This window comes from Ovis canadensis, chromosome 15 (assembly GCF_042477335.2).
Source record: "Ovis canadensis isolate MfBH-ARS-UI-01 breed Bighorn chromosome 15, ARS-UI_OviCan_v2, whole genome shotgun sequence".
In the NCBI taxonomy this organism is placed as follows: Eukaryota; Metazoa; Chordata; class Mammalia; order Artiodactyla; family Bovidae; genus Ovis; species Ovis canadensis.
The window spans coordinates 22,151,736-22,170,875 of NC_091259.1; the positions used below are offsets into that span (position 1 = coordinate 22,151,736).

Here is a 19,140-nt window from a genome sequence, read left to right on the forward strand (position 1 = left end):
CATTTCTGATTCATTACCTTCTTAAAGGTCTTTTTTAGCTATTAACTCTGTTTACCTTTTGTAGTCTCTTTTTGCTTTTGAGTATAAAGAAGTATTCCCTGAAAATGGGTGGAAGCTATATGACTCTCTTTCGGAGTATAGAAGGCAGGTAAGTACTTAAAAAAATTTTTTTTTGATATTCTATATTCTTTAATACAACAAAACTTTCATGAATAGAAGTGAACAAACAGCTTTATATAGTTATGTGGTTTTTTGTTGTTGTAAGTAATAACCCATAATGGAAAAAAATTTAAAAATATACATAGCTGAATCCCTTTGTGGTACATCTGAAACTAATTCAATATTGTAAATCAGCTGTACTTCAGTTTAAAAAAGAGTAAATAAACAGATACACACATTCAGAAAAGAGAATTATGAGATTAGGAAATACAGTAGTCAGAATAGAGCATTGGACTCTATACAGGTGCTTTATGGTCTTTGACTTTAAAAGATTAAAAATTAATCCATTAATTTATTAACTTTTTGCTGGAGAGTTAGACACTTTGTCTCTGGGTCAACTATGTTAAAGTCTATTGGAGAGGACACTACTTGGTGTAGTTTATTACCAAAGAAAATGAAGATAATCTCTTTTTTCTGTTTCTTTCCTTGTTTTCATTGAAATATAATTGACATACAACATTCTATTAGTTTCAGGTATATCAGATGATGATTTAATATTTACATGTATTGTGAAATGATTACCACAGTACTTGTTAACCGCTCACCTGTGTCACCATACACAGTTACAGAATTTGTTTTCTTGTGATGCGATCTTTCAAGATTATTCTCTTTGCAACTTTCAAATATGCACTACAGTATTAATTGTGGTTACCATGCCTTACATTATCCCGGTAACTACATTACTTTTTAACTGAAAGTTTGTACCTTACGACTTCCTTTACCATTCCTGCCCACTCCTGACTCCCTACTTCCAGTAATCAACCATGAGTCGGTTCCCTTTATATATGAGTTTGGGTTTTTTTGGTCATTTTTGTTTTTTAATTCCACATGTAAGTGAGATCATCGTACAATACTTGCTTTCTCTGTTTTATTTAACTTATATCCTCAAGTTCCATCCATGTTGTCACAGAGTGACAAGCTCTTTTTCATGGCTGAATAAAATTCCATTCAAGAGCCAACTCATTGAAAAAGACCCTGATGCTGAGAAGACTGAAGGCAAAGGAGAGGGGCAGCAGAGGATGAGATGGTTAGATAGTATCACTAACTCAATGGACATGAATTTGACCTAACTCCAGGAGGCAGTGGAGGACAGAGGAGCCTGCTGTGCTATAGTCCATGGGGTCGCAAAGAGCTGGCCATGACTTAGTGACTGAACAGCAATATAATTCCATTTAGAGTGGGAGTGATTTCTGTATCTTACTATATGTATGTATATATATGTTTGTGTGTCAGTTCAGTCGCTCAGCCGTGTCTGACTCTTTGTGACCCCATGAATCGCAGCACGCCACGCCTCCCTGTCCATCACCAACTCCCGGAGTTCACTCAGACTCACGTCCATCCAGTCAGTGATGCTATCCAGCCGTCTCATCCTCTGTCGTCCCCTTCTCCTCCTGCCCCCAATCCCCCCAGCATCAGAGTCTTTTCCAATGAGTCAGCTCTTCACATGAGGTGGCCAAAGTACTGGAGATTCAGCTTTAGCATCATTCCTTCCAAAGAAATTCTGGGGCTGATCTCCTTCAGAATGGACTTGTTGGATCTCCTTGCTGTCCAAGGGACTCTCAAGAGTCTTCTCCAACACCACAGTTCAAAAGCATCAGTTCTTTGGCACTTAGCTTGATGTGTGCTCAATTGCTCAGATGTGCACTACTCCTTGAAACCCCATGGACTGTAGCCTACCAGGCTCCTCTGTCCATGGGATTTTTCAGATAGGAATATAGGAGTGGGTTGCCGTTTCCTCCTCCGGGGACCTTCCTGACCCAGGGGCAAAGCTGTGTCTCCTGCATTGGTAGGTGGATTCTTTACCACTGAGCTGCCTGGGAAGCCCCCGTATATTATTATGTATGTATATTACATGTTCTTCATTCATTCATTCATTCATCAGTGGGCACTTAACATTGTGTCCTTATGTTGGCTATTGTAAATAATGCCGCGGTGACAGGGGAAGCATATATCTTTTTGAGTTAATGTTTTCAAAATGGAATTGCTGGATCATATAGCAGTTCTATTTTCAATTTTTTGAAGACCTGCCATACTGTTTCCCCTAGTGGCTGCACATTTGCATTCCCAGCAACAGTGCACAAGGGTTCCTTTTTCTGCACATCCTTGCCAACACTTGTGACTTGTTTTTTCTTTTTTTCTTTTATGATTACGATTCTATCAGGTTTGAGGCAGTATCTCGTTGTAGTTTTGATTTGCATTTCCCCATTAGTGATGTTGAGCGTTGTTTCATGTGTCTTCTGGCCCTTTGTATGTCTTTGGAAAAATGTTTATTCAAATCCTTTTCTCATTTTTAATCAGATTTTTTGTCATTTTTAAGTTCTTTATATATTTTGAATATTAATAGCCTTATACATGGCACTCTATGGAACTGGAGAAAATATTTGCAAACCATGTATCTGATAAGGGTGTTAATATCCAAAATATATAAAGAGCTTGAACTTTAACATAAATGTTGAGACTAAAGATAGAGCATCAGAATAGTTCTTTGTCTGTCTTTTAAATTAAAAGTTGAATTCAGTAATTTACTGTATAAAATTCAAAAGATATGAAAGGATATACTTGAAGGTTTTCCTTCTGGGCCAGCATTTTTCCCAGCTGTCCCAGCTCTTCTCCCTTTAGGAAATAACTTTACTCACCACTTGTATATCCTTTCAGAGATTTTATGCTACATACCCTGTATATGTGTGTTCAGTTCAGTTCAGTTGCTCAGTTGTGTCTGACTCTTTGCGACCCCATGAATCGCAGCATGCCAGGCCTCCCTGTCCATCACCAGTTCCCGGAGTTCACTCAAACTCAAGTCCATAGAGTCGGTGATGCCATCCAGCCATCTCATCCTAGGTCGTCCCCTTCTCCTCCTGCCCCCAATCTCCCCAGCATGAGAGTCTTTTCCAATGAGTCAACTCTTCACATGAGGTGGCCATAGTACTGGAATTTCAGCTTTAGCATCATTCCTTCCAAAGAACACCCAGGGCTGATCTTCTTTAAAATGGACTGGTTGGATCTCCTTGCAGTCCAAGGGACTCCCAAGAGTCTTCTCCAACACCATAGTTCAAAAGCATCAGTTCTTTGGCACTCAGCTTTCTTCACAGTCCAACTCTCGCATCCATACATGACCACTGGAAAAACCCTAGCCTTGACTAGACGGACCTTTGTTGGCAAAGTAATGTCTCTGCTTTTCAACATCCTATCTAGGTTAGTCATAATTTTTCTTCCAAGGTGTAAGCATCTTTTAATTTCATGGCTGGAATCACCATCTGCAGTGATTTTGGAGCCCCCAGAAATAAAGTTTGACACTGTTTCCACTGTTTCCCCATCTATTTCCCATGAAGTGATGGGACCGGATGCCATGATGTACATTATTATTATTTTTAAAGCAGATAATAGCATTCTCTGCACACTGTATATATCTTTTCCATTTAATACATTTTGGAGATTATACCATGTCAGAATCACGGGCCACTCTATTCTTTTTTTCTTTGAAAGTGAGATATCATTCACATACCATAAGATTTTCTACTTTTAAGTGTACAACCCACTATTGTTTAACATATGAAGTTGTGCAGCTGTCACCACAGTCTGCTGCCAGAGCATTTGCAAGACTCCACTTCTGAATGCTAGCTCTAGCTCTTGCTTAGTTCTCACACTTAGAGGTGTGAGGTATTTTTCACTTACCTTAATGGATTTTTTGAGGAGTTAGTGTGATATGCAGGAAGGTGCATTGTAAACCATAGAAATCTATCTAAATTATTATTATTGTATTTATTACACTGTAAAGCTCTAAAAACAAATCATGATTGGTTGGCTTTTTTGTGTGCTGTTGCTGAAACACAAAAGGAAAGTCACATTAAATGCATAGACTTATCCATTATCATGCCTAAAGAAATTAGATCATATATTTTTAAAATGGACAAAACTATGAATAACCATTTAAGTTTTCTGTGTGGGTGAATATTCATTTAATTGTCCCTTGACACATATAGTGATTTACAGAGGACTCTGAAATTTGTGGGTAAGGTAAAGAGAAATCATCAGGTTGCTAAAATGGTAAAAATCAGTAAATAAAAAATAAGTATGGTCTTCTGCACAAATAATCATATGGTAGATATCTTGGTTAACAAATCTGAGAGCACTCAAGTACAGCCAAGGAAAATAGAATTTTATTCTCAGAGCTGAGATGTAACTAACAAGGAAAGCTATAATCCATTTAATTTGGTTGTAAATTGACTCTGACAAATGGATACATTAACTGAAGGGCAGTGATTTTTGTGGAGAGCAGAAAGATGTATGTCAGAGATCAATAGTTGTCAGTATGTCTTTTAACAGTGTCTACAAAGAAAGTATGGCTGGCTAGCCAACTCCAGTTTGCTGCTTGGAAGGCAGTTCCTTTAGTGGAGATAGTTATGTCAGTTTCTCTAAGAATGAGGAGAACGAGAGCCCTTAAGGTAATGGCTTACCTCAATGGTTCTACTCCATACTAGCCATTTTTCTGAAATGTGCTGTATGCTCAGTCACTTGGATTGTGTCCGAATGATTCTTTTGTGACCCTATGGACCGTAGCCCACCAGGCTCTTTTGTCCACGGGATTCTGAAGGCAAGAATACGGGAGTGTGTTGCCAAGCCCTCCTCCAAGGTCTCTTCCCAACCCAGGGATTGAACCTTCATCTCCTGTGGCTCTTGAATTGCTGAGCCACCGGGAGAGCCTATTTTTGTTTTTTTCTGAAGAAGATGACACGATCTCAGTGGTTACAGCAGTTCTCCCTGGCAGTGATTTTTGAAGGATATGGGAAGACGGTGAGAGAGAGAGAGGAGTTAAATACCTGGGTTCAAGGTGGTACACTAGGATCTCAAGAGATCTGACCCTTTCAGCTTCGACTCTGTATTTTCTAAGAAAACTTCAAAAGCCAGTTTTTCTTCATATAGAAGCTTCCTTATGGTTCGTTGATTTCTTCATTCGTTAATCAGATTCATGTATCACCTAGTGTGTGTTAGTGGCTAAAGCAGAAAGACACAATCCTGACTCCCAAAGGGTACATGTTTAATGGCAGATTCAAAGAAATAAACTAATAATCAAAATATATGGTCATGAATCCTGTGATTAATAGAGCAAGTACTCCGGTGAGAGAACATGATGCCATCTGGAAACAGGAGGTGTTTGGTTTAGGCTGGACTACAGCAAGCACCAGAGAGTGCTGCAGAGTGGCCAGAGATCAGCAGGGAAAAGCAAGGGTGTGAGGAGCTTTGTCAAGTCCTGTCTAGAGTTCTAAATGTATCTGAAAAGAAATAGGTAGCCATTGATAGTTTTAGGCAGAAGAATGACATGATAACTTTTGCATCTTAAAAGAATTTTGAGGCAGTGTGGAGAATGGATTGCAGAGGTACAGAAGAGAAGTGAGGCTTGAGAGGAGTGAGCAAAGTTTTCTGGTGCTTTTGGAAGAAAAAAAATCCTAAAAATTGATTGTTGATTGGATGAGTTAAAGATGGCAGTCAGTTTCTTGATTCTGGACCATTTAGGTATGATGTAAACCAAATCCCTGATGATTATACAGTGGAAATTAGAAATAGATTTAAGGGACTAGGTCTGACAGACAGAGTGCCTGATGAACTATGGACGGAGATTCATGACATTGTACAGGAGACAGGGATCAGGACCATCCCCAAGAAAAAGAAAAGCAAAAAAGCAAAATGGCTGTCTGAGGGGGCCTTACAAACACCTGTGAAAAGAAGAGAAGGGAAAAGGAAAGATACAGGCATCTGAATGCAGAGTTCCAAAGAGTAGCAAGGCGAGGTAAGAAAGCCTTCCTCAGCAATCAGTGCAAAGAAATAGAGGAAAACAACAGAATGGGAAAGACTAGAGATCTCTTCAAGAAAATTAGAGATACCAAGGGACCATTTCATGCAATTATAGGCAAAATAAAGGACAGAAATGGTATGGACCTAATGAAAGCAGAAGATATTAAGAAGAGGTGGCAAGAACACACAGAAGAACTATACAAAAAAAGATCTTCATGACCCAGATAATCATGATGGTGTGATCACTCACCTAGAGCCAGACATCCTGGAATGTGAAGTCAAGTGGGCCTTAGAAAGCGTCACTGCGAACAAAGCTAGTGGAGGTGATGGAATTCCAGTTGAGCTGTTTCAAATGCTAAAAGATGATGCTGTGAAAGTGCTGCACTCAATATGCCAGCAAATTTGGAAAACTCAGCAGTGGCCACAGGACTGGAAAAGGTCAGTTTTCATTCCAGTCCCAAAGAAAGGCAATGCCAAAGAATGCTCAAACTACCACACAGTTGCACTCCTCTCAGACACTAGTAAAGTAATGCTCAAAATTCTTCAAGCCAGACTTCAACAATACGTGAACTGTGAACTCCCTGATGTTCAAGCTGGCTTTAGAAAAGGCAGAGGAACCAGAGATCAAATTGCCAACATCCGTTGGATCATTGAAAAAGCATGAGAATTCCGGAAAAACATCTATTTCTGCTTTATTGACTAAGCCAAAGCCTTTGACTGTGTGGATCACAAGAAACTGTGGAAAATTCTGAAAGAGATGGGAATACCAGACCACCTAACCTGCCTCTTGAGAAATCTGTATGCAGGTCCGGAAGCAACAGTTAGAACTGGACATGGAACAACAGACTGGTTCCAAATAGGAAAAGGGGTACGTCAAGGCTGTATATTGTCACCCTGCTTATTTAACTTCTATGCAGAGTACATCATGAGAAATGCTGGGCTGGATGAAGCGCAAGCTGGAATCAAGATTGCCGGGAGAAATATCAATAACCTCAGGTAAGCAGATAATACCACCCTTATGTAAGCAGAAAGTGAAGAAGAACTAAAGAGCCTCTTGACGAAAGTGAAAGAGCAGAGCGAAAAAGTTGGCTTAAAACTCAACATTTAGAAAATAAATGGTCCCATCACCTCATGGCAAATAAATGTGGAAAACAGTGCCAGACTTTTTTTGGGGGTGCTCCAAAATCACTGCAGATGGTGACTGCAGCCATGACATTAAAAGACACTTACTCGTTGGAAGAAAAGCTGAGACCAACCTAGCTAAGTCACTTCAGTCATGTCTGACTCTGTGCAACCCCATGGACGGCACCCCACTAGTCTCCTCTGTCCCTGGGATTCTCCAGGCAAGAGTACTGGAGTGGGTTGCCATTTCCTTCTCCATGCATGAAAGTGAAAAATGAAAGTGAAGTCGCTCAGTCGTAGACAGCATATTAAAAAGAAAAGACAGTACTTTGCCAAGAAATGTCCGTCTAGTCAAAGCTATGGTTTTTCCAGTAGTCATGTATGGATGTGAGAGTTGGACCATAAAGAAAGCTGAGCGCCGAAGAATTGATGCTTTTGAACTGTGATGTTGGAGAAGACTCTTGAGAGTCCCTGGACTGCAAGGAGATCCAACCAGTCTATCCAAAAGGAAATCAGTCCTGAATATTCACTGGAAGAACTGATGCTGAAGCTGAAACTCCAATACTTTGGCCATTTCATGTGAAGAACTGACTCATTGGAAAAGACCCCGATGCTGGGAAAGATTGAAGGCGGGAGGAGAAGGGGAAGACAGGATGAGATGGTTGGATGGCATCACTGACTCAATGGACATGAGTTTGAGTAAACTCCTGGAGTTGGTGATGGACAGGGAGGCTTGGTGTGCTGCAGTCCATGGGGTCACAAAGAGTCAGACACTACTGAGTGACTGAACTGGACTGAAGTTTCTTAATTGAGCACTTCCTCTATAAACTCACCAGTTCATTGTACATTATTTTTTTTTATTATTACATGTAAATATGTTTTAAACATCTTTAATTAAACCTTTCTTTTATTACTGAAAATAAGTTTGGATTTTACCTGAGTATAAAGTTGAGGAAGGCAAGAGGAAAGGAGATATGTAGATCATAGGTAGCAAGTTAGGGCCAGGCTAAATAACTGGGGTAAATAGTATGTAAGGCACTGATGATAAAATAGCTAGTGTAAATGGAAACTCTGTTGATAATATTTATCACATGATTACTGGGAACAAATTTCGCCTTCTTTCTGATTAAAATTTAGTTAATTTATTTTTACTTTTGCCTGCGATGTTTCTTTGTCACTGGACTTGGGCTGCTTTCTCTGAGTGCACAGGCTTCTCGTTGCTGTCGCTTCTCTTCCTGTGGAGCAGGGGCCCCAGGTGCGGGCCTCAGAGCTGCGGCATGCGGGTCCTGGAACACGCAGGTCCTGGAACACGCAGGTTCCAGCACAGGCTCAGGAGTTGTGGCGCATGGCTTAGTTGCCCCGTGCCATTTGTGATCTTCCTGGACCAGGGATAGAAACCCTGTCTCCTGCGTTGGCAGGTATATTCCCATCCACTCTAGTACAGGGAAGTCCTCCCTTCTTTCTTAATTTTAATATCTTTTTGGGTGTTTGGCAACAGCTTGAGAAATACCCCTTTGGAGGAGAAGTATCTCCTGCATTTTGATTTCAGGTTTTTATAACAATTTTGTGAATCAGGATAGTGAAATTTTTCTTGAGGCACAATGTATTTTGTTATAAAAAGGATAGGTTTAGAATTTACATGGAATTTTTTACTACCTTTAGTCAGGTTATAAGCTGTGCCACAGTTTCTTCATCTCTGCAGTGACGCTAATGAAGCCTGAGTGCAGTAGAGTGTGTGTGTGCACGCGCATGCTTGTGCAGGCATAGCACCTGCAGATGGTAAATGCTCAATAAATGTATAGACATATTTTTACTGTAATTTGGTTTCTTTCAATTCTTTTTTGTTTATTATGAGTTGTCAGAGGTAATAAAATTAAAAATAAATGTATTTTATTAATTCTAACCATTTACTGTGATGGCTTTATTTTCTATACTAATGGAGGATGGGAATTTTAAAGTGTCTTATTAAGTAATTGTATATGTGAAGTGGTATACCAGTTATAAATATAACAAACCTGTAAGGACCAAAGTTTAACAATTGATGTGTATTAAAAAAAAAATGTTTCTTTTGCTTCTTTTTTTTGGGGGGGGGTGGCTTTGCCTTCTGTTACTTTCTTGTTTTTCTCATATGTTTTACATTAGCGACATCAATACTGTAAAATTCACTTTATGTATATGTGATAAATATGTGCATAGCATTCTAGTGGATGCTTAGTGCCTGCCTTCAGACATTTCTTTGTACAGATGAATGGCAGCAAAGTCAGTCATCCAGTCAAACTATATGAGACTGTTCTTTTTAAAGACAAGAACATTTTTTAGTCTTACTGTTTCCTTTGTTTGATATGTTTAGGACAGACCCAGCACTCAGTCAGTATTTAATAACATGATAAATCTGTTATAAAACTGAGTGCCAAAATGAATACGGATTTTCTGTCATAAGGTCTCATCCTAAAAGCCTGATCACCATAGGCAGACAATAACTATTCCAACAACTTAAGAGATGGATAGTGGAGTTTAAGAGAAGTTGAGTAGGAGCCTTCTGTTGTAGTGTTTTCAGATATTTCTCTTAGGCAGTGATTTGTCTTATGTTTATTTAACATGTAGGGAATTCCAAATGAAAGCTGGAGAATAACAAAGATAAATGAACGATATGAGCTCTGTGATACCTACCCTGCCCTCTTGGTTGTTCCGGCAAATATCCCTGATGAAGAGTTGAAGAGAGTGGCTTCCTTCAGATCACGGGGCCGTATCCCAGTAAGTGTGAAGCTGTGCTGAAGCTTCCTCATTGTTTTTGTGCTCCATATAGTACAGAGGATAATGAATGGGGGATTGGGTGTGGGATAAATATAGCTACAGCAGCGGGTCCTCTGTGGGGCTATTAGGGAATGAGTTATTGAGTAAAATTAAAACCAGAGGAAAGACTTAGACTAAAGAGGTTTCTGGAGAGTTTGAAATGGGTATAAAAGAGCTGCTCAGAATTGCATGGCTCTTAACTTGAAGTCAGAGTTGGCTCTGGTATTATTCACTATTTCTTTATCTTATACAGTTGGTCATAGTGATAAATGCTCTCTTCCTTTAAATCCTGGAATGAAGAAAACCGTACAAATTTGTGATGAATTTCTGTATTCTGGAAAGATAAGCTCTAATAATTTTAGGTACAAAAATGTGTAGACTCTGAACACTATAATTGGGCATTTTTGCTGAACTTTAAAAATGGAGTTTACTTAAGCCCCCTTTTAATGTATTTTTTCCTAGAGACAATACTTTTAATTAATGACTCTTCAAAATCAATATCTGATTAATAAGACCAAGTTTTCCACATGCCAGAGTTGACTTGAAAGAAAAATGATGATTTTTTATAGCAGCTTCATATTTCCTTTCATGGCTCAGCTTTGAATCCAGTTAGAAAACAGAGTTTACTGAGTAATGTTTTGGGGAAGAACTATAAATAGACAAGCATGTCAAAGGGTGTGTTGCCACTTTTCCTCCCATTAAGGTTTTGTCATGGATTCATCCTGAAAGTCAAGCCACAATCACTCGGTGTAGCCAGCCCATGGTGGGGGTGAGTGGGAAGCGAAGCAAAGAAGATGAAAAATACCTTCAAGCTATTATGGACTCCAATGCCCAATCTCATAAAATCTTTATATTCGACGCCCGGCCAAGTGTTAATGCAGTTGCCAATAAGGTGAGATCCTCTTTCAGTAATTAAGATTATAGTTACAGTTTCATGAGTTTGTCAGGAGGTAGTTCAGTGGTAAAGAATCCGCCTGCAATGCAGGAGACCCTGGTTTGATCCCTGGGTCCGGAAGATGCCCTGGAGTAGGAAGTGGCAACCTGCTCCAGTATTCTTGCCTGGAGAATTCTGTGGACAAAGGAGCCTGGAGGGTTACAGTCCATGAGGTCACAGTGAGTTGGATGTGACTGAGCGTGCGCACATGTACACAGTGCAGTAGGATGAGCTTAGGCTTTTCATATGCTAAAGATACAGATTCTAATCCTGGCTCTTCTACTTGATAGCGTAACTTAAAAAATTTTTATTTTTAATTTTATATTGAAGTATGGTTGATTAACAGTGTTGTGTTTCAGGTATACAGCAAAGTGACTCAGTTATACATGTATCTTTTCTTTTTCAAATTCTTATTCCTATATAGGTTATTACAGAATATTGATCAGAATTACCTGTGCTTATTGGTCCTTATTGGTTTTCTGTTTTCAAAATATCAGTGTGTACATGTCAATCCCATTTAATTTTGATCGTTCTAGTAACTTTAATTGGCTTTTTTGTAAAATGAGAATCATAAAAACTAACAGTTGTTTTTGGGGCAAAACTTACCTGATAAACTGTTGTTTTAGGAGCAAGACTCTCCCTTCTCCAAACTGGGCACCAAACTGAGTTTGTGGGACTGAACTCTGCCCAGCACCCTTGTAGGAATCATGCAGATTTCTCAGTGACCAGTGCTGCTCTCTTCTGGCAAGCCTCTGCCTGTACAAGCTAGTCACACTGAAGACGGCAGTTGAAGCAGTGGTCCTGATTTCTGCTATGGAATAAATATTAGCATTGTGGAAACAGAAATTCTGGTCCATTTGGAAAAATCTACTACTGGAGAAGAAAAGAGGAGAGAGAGAGTTTAGCTTTAAAAAATTACCTCACAGATAAGACAAAGAAAAAAACCCACACGGCTTCCCTCCAAAACTGAAACACCCCAAATTCTATAACTAAATAAGAGACACAATTGTTTTGGTTATTTAGGTTATTTTTTTTTCTTTTTTTGCTATTATAAACATTGCTGGGGTGATCATCCTTTAATTAAATTATGGAGCATGTACTTAGTTATTTCTATCCTGTTTAGTGTTTTGAGGACAGTTTGAATTCCAGGCATTCCCTGTTAAACTGTAAATATTTCCCCTTAAAGGCGAAACAGGACACTGTACATATGAAACTGGTTCCCCAGGGACTGGTGTGTATTTTCCCAGTAATTACTTATACCATGAGTTAGCAGGAATGAGACTCATTGTCTAGGATGAGGGACTCCCCTGGTGGTCCGGTGGGTAAGACTCCATGCTTCTAATGCAGGGAATGCTGTTCTATGCCTGGTCAGGGAACAAGATCCCACATGCTGCAACTAAGACCTGGTATGGCTGAATAAATAAATAAAATATATTCTTTTAAAAAGATGTTTTCTAGGATGAGAAGCATATAAAGGCAGAAAAGGGAGTAGGCAAAACGTTATATTACTTAGAAAATGATTCCCATATGTATTTCACTATGGAAATCTCTTTCTTAATGAAGACTGGTGTATTTTATGTATTTTTCTGATCATAAAATATGTAATAACAAAAATCCAGGAAGGGATAGGCAAAGTGAAGGAATAAAAAGCACCTATAATTACTGATCTTTGGTATATTTTCTCCCACTGTTTTTTCTGTACATTAAATGTTGATTGTTTTGTTTCATTGTTTTTCATTTTTATAAAAAATATTTCTTTCCAATAACTGTTCTTGAGAAATATTTTAGAGTACTCATCATATAGCTGTGTCATTATTTACTTGATCATTCTTCTAATTTAGATGTTTAATATTTAGTATTTTAAATATGACTAAAACAAGTACCTTTTGTTGACATTTTTGTTCCCTAGCTATACCATTACTGTATCCTAATTTAAAATGTTCATATTTTTAAAAGTTTTGCACATATTGCCGTCATTCTTCAGGAAAGTTAGTTTGCCAGCTAGACAGGTATCTTTTTTCTTGGTGTTTTATTGAGATATAATTGACTTAGAAAAGTATATGTCTGAGGTCTACAGCATATTGACTTGAAATACACATGTATTGTGAAATGATCGCCACAGTAAGCTTAGTTAGCGTCCATCGCTTCACATAGTTATGGTGCCTTTTTCCTTGTGATGAGAATTTTTTAAATTTACTCTCTTAGCAACTTACAAATACACGGTATAGTATTGTTGACCATAGTCATCACATTGTACATTGTATCCCCACAACTTATTTATCTTTTAACTGGAAGTTTGTACCTTTCGACCACCTTCACCCAATATCCACCTGCTCTATCTCCCTTTTAAAATTTGCAAAAGCATACATATTTTTTGCAACAAATATTTTTTATCTTCATGGTAAGAGTATATTTTTTAGCAGTGTAAATATGTGTGAATAGTGTGAATCTGTGTGATACAGCAGTGTGTGAAATGTGTGAAACAGTGTGAATATGTGTGGAACCGTGTGACTGAGGCAACTTCTTTTGCAGTCATGAGCCACATCAAGAATTAAAGCTTTACTAGCCACTAAGCCTTCCATGTGCGCCTTACCCCAATCAGATTTGCCTTCTACCCCTGCTAAAGGTAACCAGTATCCTAACTTTTATAGTAGTCATCTGCTTACATTACTTAATCTGTTGTTACTGAAGTATACACATCACTAGTCTCTGTAGTTTAGCCTCGCCTTGTTAAGATTGTGTTTGTATTTAAGTTTCTCTTCATCCACAGTCTTCCCCTTGCGCTTCCCTGCCTGCTCCCCTCTTCTCTCCAGTATATTTTACTGTGGAGTTTCCCACAGTCCAGACTTTGCTGATTGTGCTATGGTACGTTCTGTCCTCTGAATTTCCTTCACATGAATTCAGAGGTTTATTCAGATTTAGGTTCAGTTCCTTTGGCAAAGCTGTAGGGGATACATCAGGAGGCACACAGTTTGTGCCTGATTCTTCTTTTTGGATATTAGCAACTGATCAAGCTCAGTGCTGAGATCTGTTACTTCAGTGGGGTTGCAAAATGGTGATACTCTTAAGTTCATAATTTTCTTTTCAGCTATTAGTTGAACTCTTTCTAAAAAGAAGCACTTTCTCTTATCTAAATTGTGTTTAATCAGCAGTTCAGTTCATATAAGAAACCAGGGTAAATACTTGATTCCTTTTCCTTATTTACCAGTTTTCTCAATAATAAATTTACTCCCTCCCATCCCAGGAGTATGACTAATTTTTTAAAGTGTCATTATGAATGCAGTGGGGCTTCCCAGGTGGAACAGTGGTTAAGAATTTGCCTGCTAGTGCAAGAGGCACAAGAGACACAGGTTCAATTTCTGGGTCAGGAAGATCTCCTAGAGTCAGAAATGGCAACCCACCCCAGTATTCTTGCCTGGAAAATTCCATGGACAGAGTAGTCTGGTGGGCTGTAGTCCATGGGGTCACAAAGAATTGGACACAACTAAGCACATATTGTGTTTGTATGTAGTCAGCAATTTCTAATTCATTGCAGATAGTATTAAAAATTTTTTTCCACCTTTGATCAAAAGGAGACTTTTCAAGTTACCTCCTGAGTGTGTTTGGCATGACCATAGTAAGTAATCTTTAGGCTTCCCTAGTGGCTCATCAATAAAGAATCTGCCTTCAATGCACTCCAGTATTCTTGCCTGGAGAATCCCATGAACAGAGGAGCCTAACGGGGTACAGTGCTTGGCTTCGCAAAGAGTTGGACACAACTGAAGTATCTGAGCCACACACATCGTAATCTTTGCTATCTGGTATGATAAGATACAGCAGAGTCATCAGGAAATCTTGTATGTTTCCTGCCCCAGGCTTGGAATAGCCATTTCCCTAAGAAGTTCTGGTTTCTGTTAGTAGGAGATGGTATTTGAAACCATAATTTGGTGCTAAGGATACTTATTTGCTACTGGACTGGTCCAGTTTCTGAGTCTTTTCTGAATAGACTAGGTAATGGATAGAGCCAGGAAATGTTAATATATTTCTAAAGATAAAGTACTTCATGAGTTCATACTGGTGCTTTCAGTTTGAATTCAGTGTTAAGAGTTTTTACATGTGTGCATGCATATATATGTCTGGCTCTTTACGGCTATGGACTGTGGCCGGCCAGGCGGCTCTTTGTCCATGGGAATCTCTAAGTAAGAATTCTGGAGTGGATTGCCATGCCCTCCTTCAGGGGATCTTCCTGACACCCCATCTCTTATGTCACCTACATTGGCAGGCAGGTTCTAACATAACTTCTTCAAAATTACATGTGTAACTCCTAACCCACCAGGAATGCTGATCCTCAAAGTCAGAGGGAATGATAAGATTTGTTATGTTACATAATTACTTGCTTTATCCTACCATGGTGCTAGAATAACAGTGTGACTAGTATCCCCAGTACATTTAGGGAAAAATTTTTTTGAACTTGCTCCCATTGTAAAATACATGTGTTGTATTTACATTGTCAGAGTAGGTAGTCTTTATACTCCCTTCTGTACACTTACTCTCCCTTTTACCTCTGACTTCGACAAGTAGCTCTATTTTGTGCACATAACCAGTTCTTATGTGGAAGTCTTTCTAGTCTTTTTCTCTTGTCTGAAGTTCAGTTCAGTTCAATTGCTCAGTCGTGTCCAAGTCTTTGTGACCCCATGAATTGCAGCACGCCAGGCCTCCCTGTCCGTCACCAACTCCCGCAGTTCACCCAAACTCATGTCCATAGAGTCAGTGATGCCATCCAGCCATCTCATCCTGTTGGCCCTTCTCCTCCTGCCCCCAATCCCTCCCAGCATCAGTCTTTTCCAGTGAGTCAACTCTTCGCATGAGGTGGCCAAAGTACTGGAGTTTCACCTTTAGCGTCACTCTTTCCAATGAACACCCAGGACTGATCTCCTTTAGAATGGACTGGTTGGATCTTGCAGTCCAAGGGACTCTCAAGAGTCTTCTCCAACACCACAGTTCAAAAGCATCAATTCTTCGGCGCTCAGCTTTTTTCACAGTCCAGCTCTCACATCCATACGTGACCACTGGAAAAACCATAGCCTTGACTAGATGGACTTTTGTTGGCAAAGTAATGGTCTCTGCTTTTGAATATGCTATCTAGGTTGGTCATAACTTTCCTTCCAAGGAGTAAGCATCTTTTAATTTCATGGCTGCAGTCACCATCTGCAGTGATTTTGGAGCCCCCCAAAATAAAGTCTGACACTGTATCCACTGTTTCCCATCTATTTCTCATAAAGTGGTGAGACCAGATGCCATGATCTTCATTTTCTGAATGTTGAGCTTTAAGCCAACTTTTTCACTCTTCTCTTTCACTTTCATCAAGAGGATTTTTAGTTCCTCTTCACTTTCTGCCATAAGGGTGGTGTCATCTGCATATCTGAGGTTATTGATCTTTCTCCCGGCAATCTTGATTCCAGCTTGTGCTTCTTTGAGCAGAGCTGATAGAAACAATATTCTGAGTTATTCACCTGCTGATAGCAGCTTATGAGGGACTTCCCAAGTGGAGCAGCAGAAAGAATCTGTCTGTCAGTACAGAAAGCGCAAGAGATGTGGGCTTGATGCCTGGGTTGGGAAGATCACCTGGAGCGGGAAATGGCAACCCACTCCAGTGTTCTTGCCTGGAAATTCTGTGGAAAGAGAAGTCTGGTGGGCTACAGTCAATGGGGTCCCAAAGAGTTGGTCACGACTGAGCATGGACATGGGTTGGGGGGACCAGCTTTTGTTCCTTATATTTATATTGGTTTTCCTGGGCATAAAATTCTTGATTTGCATTTGATTTTCTTGAATGTCTTAAATATATTGCCTTTTTTTTTGTCATAAAGTTTCAAAGTCTGATCATAAACTAAATTTCTTTTCTTTCTGAGTCACTCTTTTTACTTCTGTGTACAAAGAATTTTCTCTTTTGTTTTTCTTTGAAGTCCGGTTATTTTGCCAGAATATGTCTTAATGCTGTGTATTTTGGGTTTATATTATCAGGTATGCATGTGTGCTGTTTTCATTAGTAATTTCAATTTAAAAGCATCATGACTGTTTTCTTTAATCATAGTTCTTAGTATTTATTTCATTTCTTTGTTTTGGCTTTCTTCTTCAGGACTGCTATTACTCCTGGGTTGTCTCTTCTTTGCCTCGCTTCATCATTTGTCGCTTTCTCTTGAATCTTTTTTATGTCTTTCTAATTCCACTTTGGTTTTATATTTTACTTTTCACTGTCTGCTTCTTTTAATTTAACATCCACTGTATTCGTTTACTCTTGAGTTTCTTCTAATTTGGTCTTTATTTCTAATTTTTTTTCCCTTTTATTTCTATTTGTTTCCAAGTTCTTTCACTTAATCTGTGGGTTTCTCTAATAACTCATCTGTTAGAATGGACAGAACCCTTCTCGGTTTCAGCTGCACTTCTTAGATTGACCTGTTCTTTCCTGTAGTTCTGGAGGAAGAGAGCTAAAACCAGGAAGCAGAACAATAAAAACTGTAAGACTCTCTTGTGATTCCCTTGTTCTCTAGTCCATCTTATATGCATTGCTTCCTTCTGCATTTGCTTACACATTCACCAATAGCATCGAGATCTTGTGACTGTTGGTGGTTTTGGGTTTTGATGGAATGCTCTGTCCTCTAGTTCTGTCTTCAGTGATTTTTTGTGTATCTTCGGTTTTACTATCTAGTTGCTCTGTTTTTAAATAATACCAGTTGTATTGAAATATAATTTACATAAAATGGATTCTTATCAATGTTTTTAGTGTATTTTCAATGTTACATGACAACCTTTGGCATAGTCATCAAGTTGTACGATTCTTGATTCCAGAGCATTTTCGTCCTGTGTGTTTTCGTGACAGGCTCTGTGTAGCTGCAATACTGCCTTGTTTCTAGGATTTGTTGCAAAACATTTGAATGTCCCTCTGCCCCTGGTGTGACCTGTCTTGACTCTCCAGAATAATCCTTGTTAACAGGGACCTAATGAAATGCTGTTAATTTTGTACTTGTGTCCATCTTGACTCTAAACCATTTCCCACACTCTCAGTGTCAGAAAGGAAACTTGAATGTCCAGTCTTCACTAATTTGTTGTTGGTTAAGAGCTAAGTTTTATTGTTTTCAAAAATGTGATCTCTTAATTTTATATAACTACAGTGACTGTTCCAGTATCTTCCTAATTTTTTTTTCCATTAGTGCTCAAAGAGGCATGATTTTATACCTGAGATAAGAGGTATATTTTATCCAAAAGGCAAAAGAATATTTTATTCATAAAACAGAGAAAGATTCAACCCAGAAAAATATGGTTCTTTCCAGATGTATCTTACTGTGAACACCAAATATTTCTCATTCTATTCTGTAGATGTAGATTTACCTCTTTGAAAATAGTGATATTATTATTCTATAGTACTCTGTGCTTTTATATTTGTTTTGTCTTTTTATTTGATAATAATTGTGCAGTTACCCTAGAAGTCAGTCACCATGATTGCAAAGCACTTTGCAAATATTAAGATGAAATGAAGAAAAGCGTGGGTCAGGTGTAACCTAGACAGATGTCCCTGCACATGGAGCTTCAGTCTTCTGTATGAAATTATGTTTGGGTAGGACTTGAGATTTGGAGAGTGAAATTATAGTGCTTTAAGTATCTTCCTATATGTTATCGTATATAATTTTAGCAACAGCAACAAGAGGAAGTCAGGGTGAGCGTGTATATTCTTGTTTTATGAAGAACATGTGGGACAGCATGGTTGTGTTCAGTTGCCCTAAGCCAGCCACATTTTCCCATGGAGTTTCCTGTCCATCAGTGACATGTATCAGCTTTGATGCTTTTGGGTATTTTATGGTACTCTTTCAAGGATGTCATCATACAATGGATATGCATTCATTTTTTATTTCCTGTGATGTTATTTTTCCAGGCAAAAGGTGGAGGTTATGAAAGTGAAGATGCCTATCAAAATGCAGAACTAGTTTTTCTAGATATCCACAATATCCATGTTATGAGAGAATCTTTACGAAAACTTAAGGAGATTGTGTACCCCAACATTGAGGAGACCCACTGGTTGTCTAACTTGGAATCGACTCACTGGCTGGAACATATTAAGGTGGGTATATGTTACTCTTTCTTTAAACTGTTAGAGACTATCACACGAGGACTTTCTCTGCCCTCTTGTGTTATTGGCTCTTACAATTGAAATCAAGATGAAAGTACCTTTTTAAACAGTGAAGAATTGATAACTACTTTGATAATTAGAACTACTTTTAAGTTTTGGTGCTTGCATGAATTAGGTTTCT

At 38.8% G+C, this 19,140-nt stretch overlaps 1 protein-coding gene across 2 annotated transcripts in view; it reads left to right on the forward strand.

Annotated features, from left to right (window-relative positions):
* The window catches only part of MTMR2 (myotubularin related protein 2), a 111,728-nt gene that overhangs the window by 79,521 nt on the left and 13,067 nt on the right, over positions 1-19,140 (forward strand). For both annotated transcript variants that reach the window (XM_069554921.1, XM_069554922.1), the window contains 4 exons: positions 65-148; positions 9,736-9,885; positions 10,628-10,816; positions 18,765-18,950. In XM_069554921.1, coding sequence (XP_069411022.1) covers positions 65-148; positions 9,736-9,885; positions 10,628-10,816; positions 18,765-18,950 — 609 coding nt within the window. The remainder of the gene's footprint in view (positions 1-64; positions 149-9,735; positions 9,886-10,627; positions 10,817-18,764; positions 18,951-19,140) is intronic.